Here is a 10,904-nt window from a genome sequence, read left to right as displayed (position 1 = left end):
TGGGGCCACTGAAAATCTTGGGGTGGCACACCAAAACCAAAAGCCATGACTGAATTTCGGAAATTCTATGCTGCTGTTGTGGAAAACCAGTGGAAAACTGTCAATATGAGAGTTAAGAAAAATATACATTATTGATTTAAATGAACAGCACCTAATGTAAAATATCAGATAGAAGCATATTATGCATAATCAGAAGCATATTCTGCTTATGCGACTCGTGGCTGGAGGGGGCCAGCGGGGGGGCCAGGGATAGAATCAGGGTGGCCGTGGCCACCCCTGGCCACCCCTTGGGGGCGCCACTGGGGGGGGGGGTTGCGTGTGTGCATGTTTAAACAACAGCATCACGCAAAGCTGACCGGCAATGGCGAGCACAGATTAAGTCCCGGTGTTTTGCATTTTCATGTCCCTCTCTGGGCGTGACGTGTCGCCGCAGACACACGCGGAAGCGGCTCGAACTGAGCCACGGAGAAGGATGGATGGAGCCCGCGGCGCGGCGGACATCTTGAGTCAAAGCAAAGACCGCGCTCGAGCCCCCCCCGCCCCGGTTCCTCCGCGCGCTGTCTGCGTCCACTTTCCCCGGAAGACGGCGAACGAGACAGAGAGAGAGAGAGCGAGAGAGAGAGAGAGCGAGCGGCCGGAAGGGAAGAGGTGGGATGCAACACGCGCACGCGCACGCACACGCGCGTGCACTCGCACACAAACCTTTTTCTCTTTTTTCTCTCTTGTTCTCTCCCTCTCCTCTTTTTTTTCCCTCTCCTGTGATCTGTGGCTTTGTGCGAGAGGAAGATAAACGATTTGGAGCTGCGTGGGTTGTACTCCCTCTGGAAGCCAGCAACAATGCCAAGATGCCGACAGTGGGGTGGGGGGGGAGTGTGTGTGTGTGTGTGTGGGGGGGGTGGTGGTGGTGGTGGTGTTGATGAGAGTGGAGGAAGGGGATGGAGGTGGGGGGGGCGGTGTTTAAGAGATGCGCAGATGCATGTGGGCCCTCTGAGACGTTCAGAGGAAATAGAATCTGGGGGCCCAGAGATACAGGCATTGATTCCCCCCCACCCCCACCCCCACCACCACCACCACACACCACTGACAGCACCACCACCGGCCAGCCCTCTGATACTGTTTGCCATTTTCCCACAAGAGCCCGCTGAGACTCAGTCTCACGAATCAATGGCTGGCTTTTTGGCTGGCAGAGCTCTCCTGGCTCAGGGAGGAAATGGCCAGGATAATAAATGCTATCAGCACCAAACATGATTAGCCCAATACGGTGAAGGAGCTGCCCCTGTGGAGCGAGCGCTGTACAGAGAGATGACTTCCTCGCCGTGCTCCGTGTGCATGCACACTCGCACCACCACTGTGGCGGCTGTGTTCATCGTGGTGTGCATGTGTGTGTGTGTGTGTGTGGGGGGGGGGGGATGCTAGTTCTGGTGGTGGGAGGTTGTCGCTTCTCCAAAGAGCTACTTTAAGGTGCTTTGGTAATTTCCCTCCGCTCATGAGCCAAGATCAACGTTGTTGTAGGCTGAAATGAAGAGATTGATTTCTGCAGCCGGCCCCGTCCCCAGAGCACCTCTGTGTAAAGAGGCCCGGGGGCCCTGCCGGAGTCTGCAATCTCAAATACCAATGTTTGCCTCCCAAACCACAGCAGACGCCGCTCTCCCCTCACAACACCTGCAGCCCCCCCACTTCCCCTTCCTCCACATCCTCCCGCTCTCCCCGGCCTCTGCCCTTCCTCCACATCCTCCCGCTCTCCCCGGCCTCTGCCCTTCCCAAGGTACTCCGGGTGCAACCATTTCTTGCTCTGCTGCAAAAAAAGTGTGACATTTATTGGAGGCAATAGGAGCGCACTATACCACAAGGCTTTATTTGCTTTGCTCCCGGCTGCCTCGGACAAAAAAAATAAATAACACAAAGCTTACAACTATGGGAGCCGCCATTAATACGAGGCAAATCTCCGTTAGCAGAGTGCACCAATAAGCCGTAGAGGAGGGCAGTACGAAGGGCAGGTATATGGAAGGAAGGAAGGAATGTCAAGTCAATTTTATTTGTATAGCCCATTACCACTAATTACACATTCGGCCCGGTGGGCTTTACAGCAACACGACATCCTGTCCTTACACCCTCGCATCGGATAAGGAACAACTCCCAACAACAAAAAACCAACCCTTTAACAGAAAGAAAGAAAGATGGAGGAAAGAGAGGTTGAGAGATTGCACAGACAGTCCCTCGCATGTGTTTACTTGGCAGTCAGACTGGCGATCATCCAAAGCAAGGCCTTGTCCTCGCAGACTGGCAGGAGGATCTTGGGCAGGTGGGTGGCAGCCCCGCGGGTAGCATCTAAGCAGAACTGCTCGGACGAGCGGCGCTTGGAAGGCGCAAACGGCTGAAATCGACGCTGGGAATGAGGTGAAAAGCGAGCTTCTAAAAAAACCCCCCCCCCAACTTCTGTCGACAACCCAAACGCCAGATCTATCCTCCTCGTGCAGCCAGCCAAGACACGCTCTTGGCTCCTGGCGCGAAATGATACCGGCCTTCAACTTCGACCCCGATTCCCTCGTCTCTCTTCTTTACTAATGGAATTTCAAACCTCCCTCCGATACAACGGCGTGATGTCCAGGACCGAAGAGAGCAAAACCACCTGGGCCTCTTGTGGATCTGTAATGGCTTCACATTTTCAATTCGATCACCCATATTTTTATTCTCAAACCGGTTGCATTGTTTTAATTCAGGCTTGTCGGGGAGAGTCAAGATGACTTGTGGATGAACTGGGGAGAATATTATTATGAAAAACAAATGTTACATGAAGCATGAACCTTAAAACCACCTTACACCCCCCTCCTCCCCAGTTGTATCCGGTATTTCACCCCACCCTTCTGAGCCGTCCCGGTCGTTGCTCCGACCCCTCTGCCGATCCGGGGAGGGCTGCAGACTACCACATGCCTCCTCCGATACATGTGGAGTCGCTAGCCGCTTCTTTTCACCTGACAGTGAGGAGTTTCACCAGGGGGACGTAGCGCATGGGAGGATCACGCTATCCCCCCCCCCCAACAGAGGAGGCGCTAGTGCAGCGACCAGGACACATACCCACATCCGGCTTCCCACCCGCAGACACGGCCAATTGTGTCTGTAAGGACGCCCGACCAAGCCGGAGGTAAGACGGGGATTCGAACCGGCGATCCCCGTGTCGGTAGGCAACGGGATAGACCGCTCCACTACCCGGACGCCCCTCTGCCCCATGTTTTTACTCTCTAACCGGTTGCAATGTTTAAATTCAGACTTGTCAGGGAAAGTCAAGATGACCTGTAGATGAACTGGGGAGAACATTATTATGAAATAAAAGTTATATGAAGCATGAACCGTAAAACCGCGTTACACTGTAAACACGCTGCTGCACTGTGGTCAAGCCGTGTAACTAGCAAGACATCCGACACGCCGGCTGTAATCCCCCAAAGAACCCCCAAAGAACCCCGGAACAATCAAGTTAGGCGCTAGTGTTTGACAGAAGTGTGGAGTTCAACGCGCCACTCCGTCAGAGGTTGTGTAACGGTGTGGTTTTTATAAAGGCAGTTGTGTAACAGGAAGCTGGCTGCTCCAGAGCTCGACGCGTTCTCACATCGCTGGGGGTGTTGGAGCAAAATCCATAGCATTGCTGAGCAGAACGAGCATCCACCACCCACACTGCTTTATCTTGCTGCATTCAGGGAACAAACTAATCCCGTTCAGCCGTGCGCGCGCGCGCGCACACACGCACACACGCGCGGATCTGCCCGCTTGTCTGTGTGACCGACTGACAGGCAAACAGCGGAGATGTTCCTTGATCCGAACCAGAATGATTGCTAACCAGTTACCCCAGCGTCGAGCTGAAGAACATTGGCCACAGACCAGAACGCGGCCAACAGCCAACCAGCGGCAGCGCCGAGCGGAAGAGATCCGTGTCTATTCTTACCGCTGCCGTTGCTAAGCAAACGTCTCTCGCGGCGGGAGTGTCAGACCTTTCTCACGGCTGCTGCTGCTGCCGCCTGGTACCTTTCAGTTACACCGTTCATCGGCCTCAAAATGGCGCCGTTAACTGTGCTAAAGGTTAATTATTCCTCATCATGGGGGCGTACGGGTGGCGTGGCGGTCTAACCCGTTGCCTACCGACACGGGGATCTCCGGTTCGAATCCCCGTGTTACATCCGGCTTGGTTGGGCGTCCCTATTGTACGTTAACGTCGTCGCTTGCGGTGTGGGAGCCATGGGTTCGCGTCCCGGCTGCGGCGGTTCCCGGGCTGCCCCCCCCCCGAATTCGCTACATTGGCGTCAGAAGTGGGATGGTGAGACCGTGAGGTCATCGGAGGCGCGTGCGCCCAGGGGCGTGAGGGAGCTGATATGCTGAACGCGCTTCCCGAAGGACGGGGGTTTGAATCCCCGTGTTACCTCCGGCTTGGTCGGGCGTCCCTGCAGACACAATTGGCCGTGTCTGCGGTGGGAAGCCGGATGTGGGTATGTATCCTGGTCACTGCACTAGCGCCTCCTCTGGTTGGTCGGGGCGCCTGTTCGGGGGGGGAAATAACGTGATCCTCCCACACGCTACATCCCCCTGGTGAAACTCCTCACTGTCAGGGGAAAAGCAGCGGCTGGCGACTCCACATGTATCGGAGGAGGCATGTGGTAGTCTGCAGCCCTCCCCGGATCGGCAGAGGGGGTGGAGCAGTGACCGGGACGGCTCGGAAGAGTGGGGTAACTGGCCGGATACAATTGGGGAGAATAAGGGGGGGAGAAATTTCCACAAAAAAAAGAAAAGAAAAAAAAAATATTCCTGATCATGAACTCACACTGGGACAGAAATTGAAAGACAAGTCCGACAGCATTTGATAACACACTATGCACAATGTGAGTAAATGCTGATCTTCGGCGGGGCGTCTTTTCCCTAAATGTAAACTGAAACACGAGCCTGTGCAGAATGTGCCATCAAACGATGCTGGTAAACTGCAAAAACATAATCATACATAGACCCCCCCCACACACACACACCATATTCTGTGTGACAAAAATGCCACACACTTCCGAATCAGGACGAGAGTACTTGCAGGGAACAGGAAGTGAGGTAATGAACATCGGAAACGTCGCCCAGAAATGCGCATACAAGATTGAAAGATGCATAATTGATATACAAATATAACATACAACATTTACATAATGCGGGCCAACACAATACGATATCTCAAACAGCGCACAGTAAACGGCAATGGGCACTTCGGCACAGCATAACAAACATGGGTCAATACGGGACCGCCATACTACATATAATAATGAGCCTGCCAGCAGCCCAGGCGTGACGAGGCCCGTTTATGCGGGACAAGCAAAGCGTGATCTAAAATGACGTATCGCTGAACACAAAGCAGCGATCCGAAACGACGACTTGGACCACGCCGCAGCCAGGCGGTGTAAAGAAAGACGCCACGGCTCAGCAAGATGCGCAAGATGCTCGCACGAAGAGAGGCATGCTGGATCCTTACTCTACCACGTGGCTTTAACCGATCACCGGATCTCAGCTCCTCTCTCTCTCTCTCTCTCTGAATATGTCTTTTGCAAGTCTTACTGTGCACCTACTGCTGTCCCTGCGTGCACCGTTGTCACGCCCGAGCTGCTGGTAGCCTCGTTGTTTTACTGTGGGGGTCCCTTATTGAATCATGTTTATTATGATATGCCGAAGCGCCTACTGCCATTTACGGCACGCTATCTGAGGTATTGTGTTGTGTTGGCATGCATTATGGAAATGTGTAAATATTGTATGTCACATTTGTACAAATATCATGCGTCTTTCAAACTTGTACGTGCATTTCTGAGTGGCGTTTCGTATTTATTACCTCGCTTCCTACGCCCTGCATGAGCCTGACGAAGCTGTGAGAGCAAAACCCGTAGCACAATGAGATCACTTTCTTCAGTATGTATTCTGGTGCCGATTCTTTTTTTTTTGGCGGGGGGGGGTTCCCCTTTTCTCCCCCTCCCCCCCCCTTTCCCCCAGCCAATTACCCCACTCTTCCAAGCCGTCCCGGTCGCTGCTCCACCCCCTCTGCCGATCCGAAGAGGGCTACAGACTACCACATGCCTTCTCTGACACACGTGGGGTCGCCAGCTGCTTCTTTTCACCTGACAGTGAGGAGTTTCGCCAGGCGGACGGAGCACGTGGGAGAATCACACTACCCCCCCCCCCCCGAACGACTAGAGGAGGCGCTAGTTCAGCGACCAGGACACATACCCACACCTGGCTTCCCGCCCGCAGACACGGCCAATTGTGTCTGCAGGGACGCCCGACCAAGCCGGAGGTAAGACGGGGATTCAAACCGGCGGTCCCCGTGTTGGTAGGCAACTGAATAGACCGCCACGCCACCCAGAAGCTCTTGTCCCAATGCTTAAGTGTGCAGCACTTTTTGTCACACGGTATGTGATATTTCTTCTATTTATGTCTAAATTGAAACACCACGGTCAACTAAGACCTTGCGTCAAAATGCTTTTTTTTTAAAAAAGAAAAAGGAGGACGGCTGGTGGAACAGGGTTGACCACGAGCCAGACGTTCCAGAGTGTAAAGAAAATCAAAAGTGAGCTGCCATATATTCCAAGTCCAACATCCAAAACTTGGGGCACTGACGTCGAGAGAGAAGAGGAGCGAGAAAGAAAAGGGAAAGGGAAAGGGGGGGGGGAGTAACAGTTGAAAAAGTGTGGCAGCTATTTTGAGGGGTGTGAAACTTGGTGAAAAATAGCAGACGCAATGCCTCCACGCTGCATATTCATAGCGCGGCCTCAACTTCTCCTCGTGAAACTTCTGACATCTGCTTGCCTGTTAAGCTTTGTCACATTCTGAGAGGAACGGAAGGGAAGTCACTTTAAGCACACCCGCCAAACTTCCAGCAATTTTTTTTTCCAGGATATTTTTTTTCTTCTTCTCTTGCTCATGTGTGTATCAGCAAAGTGTAAGCGCCATCATTTCAGTAACATGTTCTCCGCAGCTACAAAACAACACAGACGTCTATGGGGTTTATGGCTTTCCGTCCGTCTTGCAGAGGGACCGGAAATGGTCACATTCGCTGTCGCGAGCGTCAGCAGTTGTACAAGTCTGTCTCTAAAGTAGGCCTGGGATTCAAACGCGGATGTTTTTCTAACGTCACATCACTCCGTATTCTCTCTTTCTCGTTAAAGTATGCGCAAGAACTCAGCTTTGCCGTTTGCCTCCTTTTAAAAGAGCTCCCCCTCAGCAAACGTCCCCCCCTCGATGCTTATGACGCCATCAGACACACTCATTTACGTGCAGCCAATCACATCAAATCGCAACAATGTCAAACGTTCCAAAAACCTGCGCCAGACCGACGCTGTTACGTCACCAACGAGCGAAACAGAACGCCGCCGAGTGTTCTGTTACGAGCGGTTCGAGACGTGAAACGTTCAAAGACCGATTACCGATTTCCGCCCGACTTAAACTTTGACCCTATACTGTTTGGGGGGGGAGTCGCGCGCGGGGGGGGGGCGCAGAGGAGGGGCGGATACTAAGTGCCGGCACGTTGCCATGGAAACAGACGAGCGATAAGCCGCGTTAAAGTGCTGCTGTTTATGGAGGCGCCACGGGACCAGGCGGACGTCAGCCCCCCCCCCTCCCGCTGAACGGATCTCATTGGAAGACGACGCCGTATCTCCAGCTGTCCTCCATGTTCGCCATTCCAGCAGAGCAAGAATGAGAGATACGCACCGCCCCCCACCCGATTAATAAACTGCTTCAAGATAAAGTTTCACTTTGCCTCTCTCTCTCTCTCACACGCGCGCTGCACCGGGGCAAAGTAAGGGGCAAAATGTCGTTGGTTTATTTATGTGAGGAGCTCTGCTTGAGAGCTGTACACACTGGCCCCCAAAGTGCCGCGGTGTGGGTTGTGTAGACCCTCTGCAGACCTGGCTGCATCACGACATTTGTTATAGATTAACAATCACCTGATCAGGTCAAACTGGGCTTGTGTGAGTGAGGACCCCCCCCCCCCAACACACACACACATACACACACTGAGGTATTTCCTAGAAACAGGTAGCAAGTTTCTGCTCCATTGTCAAAAGGAAAAAAAATAAATCAATTTAGCTGTGGGATAAAATCTGCTACGGTGGTTCAATATGGTGCAAAGAAGTTATCTTAGCTGAAGTGAACATTTTAGGGGGCAAAAAAAATCACCCCCGTTGGATAAATATGGCATTCGTGGCTGTTGTGACATTTCAGCCCCATTCTGAATGGAGGACTTGGATTTGATATAGTTTGAGATATCCCCTCGGCGATTCTTCCAAATGCAGGTTTTAATAACCAAATAGCAGCATTTCTCACATTTCCTCCCTTTCCCCTTTTAGTGTCCCCATATCAAACATACCTAAGAGATATGGTTGGAACTTTTGAGTTTTTAACAGCCAATAGACTGCCATCTCACTGAGGATGCACAAGCCAGCGCATTCTTAGTGCCGGTCCCAAGCCCAAATAAATGGGGAGTGTTGCATCAGGGAGGGGATGCGATGTAAAACCTTTGCCAAATCAAATATGCAGATCATAAATCAGATTTCCATACTGGATCGGTTGAGGCCTGGGTTACCAGCAATCGCCACCAGTACAGGTGGCCAGCAGGGTGCTGGTGGAAACTATGCTACTATTGGGTGAAGGAGAAGGAGAGGGGGAAGGCATGTCCAGAGACAGCGGGAGAGGAGGAAGGGTAGAAGTGTGGAGGTGAGAGTCGGAACTTTGAATGTTGGCAATGGGAAAGAACTGGCTGATAATGATGGAGAAAACGAAGGAAATACTATGCAAGAGACCAGGTGGAAGGGGAGTAAGGCCAGGAGCATCGGAGGTGGGTTCAAACTCTTCTACCATGGTGTGGATGGGGGAAGAAATGAGGTAGGGGTAATCCTGAAGGAAGAGTATGTCAAGAGTGTGTTGGAGGTGTTGGACAGAGTGATATGAGTATAAAGCTGGAAGTTGATGGTGTGATGATGAATGTTGTCAGCGCATATGCCCTGCAAGTTGGGTGCGAGATGGGAGAGAAAGAATAATTCTGGAGAGAGTTGGGTGAAATGGTGGAGCGTGTACCCAAGGAGAAGAGAGTGGTGATTGGAGCGGACGTCAATGGGCATGTTGGTGAAGGGAACAGAGGTGATGGGTAGGTATGGTGTCAAGGAGAGAAATGTGGCAGGACAGATGGTGGTGGATTTTGCAAAAAGGATGGAAATGGCTGTGGTGAATATGTATTTCAAGAAGAGGGAGGAACACAAGGTGATGTATAAGAGTGGAGTAAGCTGCACACAGGTGGACTATATTTTCATTGTGAATGACTAAAGACAGAAGTTGAATTCAAATGTTTATTATTACCCATGTAACCATACTAAACAAAGACATTTAGGACCGACATTTAACATATACAGACTGAAGCCAATTCCATAGATCACACCCATCCCTTAGTCAAACAAAGACAAAAATGCCTGCAATGACTGACTCAATTAGCAATTAATAGCACTTGAAAAAAATTACATCTCATAGAAAGCACAATTTCAGTGACACTGGTTTACTGCTGCTATAGTAAGGCTACATTTTTACAATACTGAGTATGTAATTGCACTTTTGACTAGGAATCTAAACATTTCTGTGGACCGGGACAGATTTGGTGATTGTATTTATTCATCAACAAGCACCCCTGTGCAAAATGCTTGCTAGTTTTGGTTACTTAAGACTGCATAAGTGTGGTGAGCATGAGTACGTGAGCCGATCAAACACCGGAAGAAACAAGCGAACAAATGCCATCACTCAAGCGACAACAGGGCATCCGCAAAGCCCACTTACGACATAATGGGTTGGCACGGGAATTCGCTAAATGGCATTATGACATGTTAATATCACTCTGGTGATGGACTCCAGTTGTATGTTCTTCATTAAGCCATGGTTATTTCTCACGGTTTCATATTTCCCGGGTTTTAAAGTGCAGGAATTTTAAAGCAGAACAACAGAAAAAGGGTACAATTTCATCGGGTATATGAAGTGTTGGCCAGTACTGAAATGATCGCTGTCTACCCTGCGAATACAAAGAGATCAACGAAAGGGCCGAAATTAAGTTACAAGACAAGTCGTTTTGACATAGGAAATATACACAGGTAAACTAGAAAAGGAAAGACATTTTCTGTGAGATGTGTGAAAAGTTTAGATGCAAGTAAATGTCAAACGCTCGGGTCCTGACAACGCTGCTGCAGATGGATGATGACACCCACTAAATCTTTTTCTCATCCTCAGAAACGAGATTAAAAAACAAAACAAAACACAATTTATCATATAGTCTCTGGTCTTTTTTCTCTTTCCGGCAAGTGCCAACCTTGAGGTGGGTCGAGGCTGTTGCGTGGTGGAGATTTCTCAGTCAAAACGACATAACAACAACCGAGTCGTTCACAGCTTCCGACTGTGGAAGAGCCATGGCTCCACCTACAACGGATAAACTCCACTGCTGCTGCTCACGTGGCTGGCGGCCACCTAACCACCCATACCCACATTCAGCCATTCCCACCTTCAAGCTCAGAGGAGGAGGGAGGAGGGGATGTGTGCGTGTGTGTGAGTGTGTGTGTGTGTGTGTGTGGATCGAGGGTCTCAGAAAAAGGAGGTGTCTGAGGAAAATGCCCCGGCCAGGCGGAACTCCTCCCTCATCAGCACACAGAAGAGTCGTTGGGGCAAGGCCTTGGAGTACGGCGCGGGCCGCGGGACGCAAGTGCGCAGCAGGATCTCCCGCCCCGCTGGAGGGGGGAAATCCGGCAGGTTGATGCCTCCTCCCATCGGTTTTCTGTCCTCGGCTCCGCCCACACGTCCCAAATCTTCATCCAGCGGTGCCAGCAGGGCGGCCTGCGGGGTGGAGGGGATTTTGGGTTACACTGGGG

General features: G+C 51.3%; 1 protein-coding gene across 1 annotated transcript in view; it reads right to left on the bottom strand.

Annotated features, from left to right (window-relative positions):
* Nucleotides 1–9,354: 9,354 nt before the first annotated feature.
* Nucleotides 9,355–10,904, bottom strand: part of rab3gap1 (RAB3 GTPase activating protein subunit 1) — a 72,286-nt gene continuing 70,736 nt past the window's right edge. Inside the window, exon 24 of the mRNA XM_056289403.1 lies at nt 9,355–10,869. Within this exon, the coding sequence (XP_056145378.1) occupies nt 10,621–10,869 (249 nt within the window). The 3' untranslated portion in view covers nt 9,355–10,620. The remainder of the gene's footprint in view (nt 10,870–10,904) is intronic.

This window comes from Lampris incognitus, chromosome 11, assembly GCF_029633865.1.
Source record: "Lampris incognitus isolate fLamInc1 chromosome 11, fLamInc1.hap2, whole genome shotgun sequence".
NCBI lineage: Eukaryota > Metazoa > Chordata > Actinopteri > Lampriformes > Lampridae > Lampris > Lampris incognitus.
This window is presented reverse-complemented; position numbering and strand designations above follow the sequence as displayed.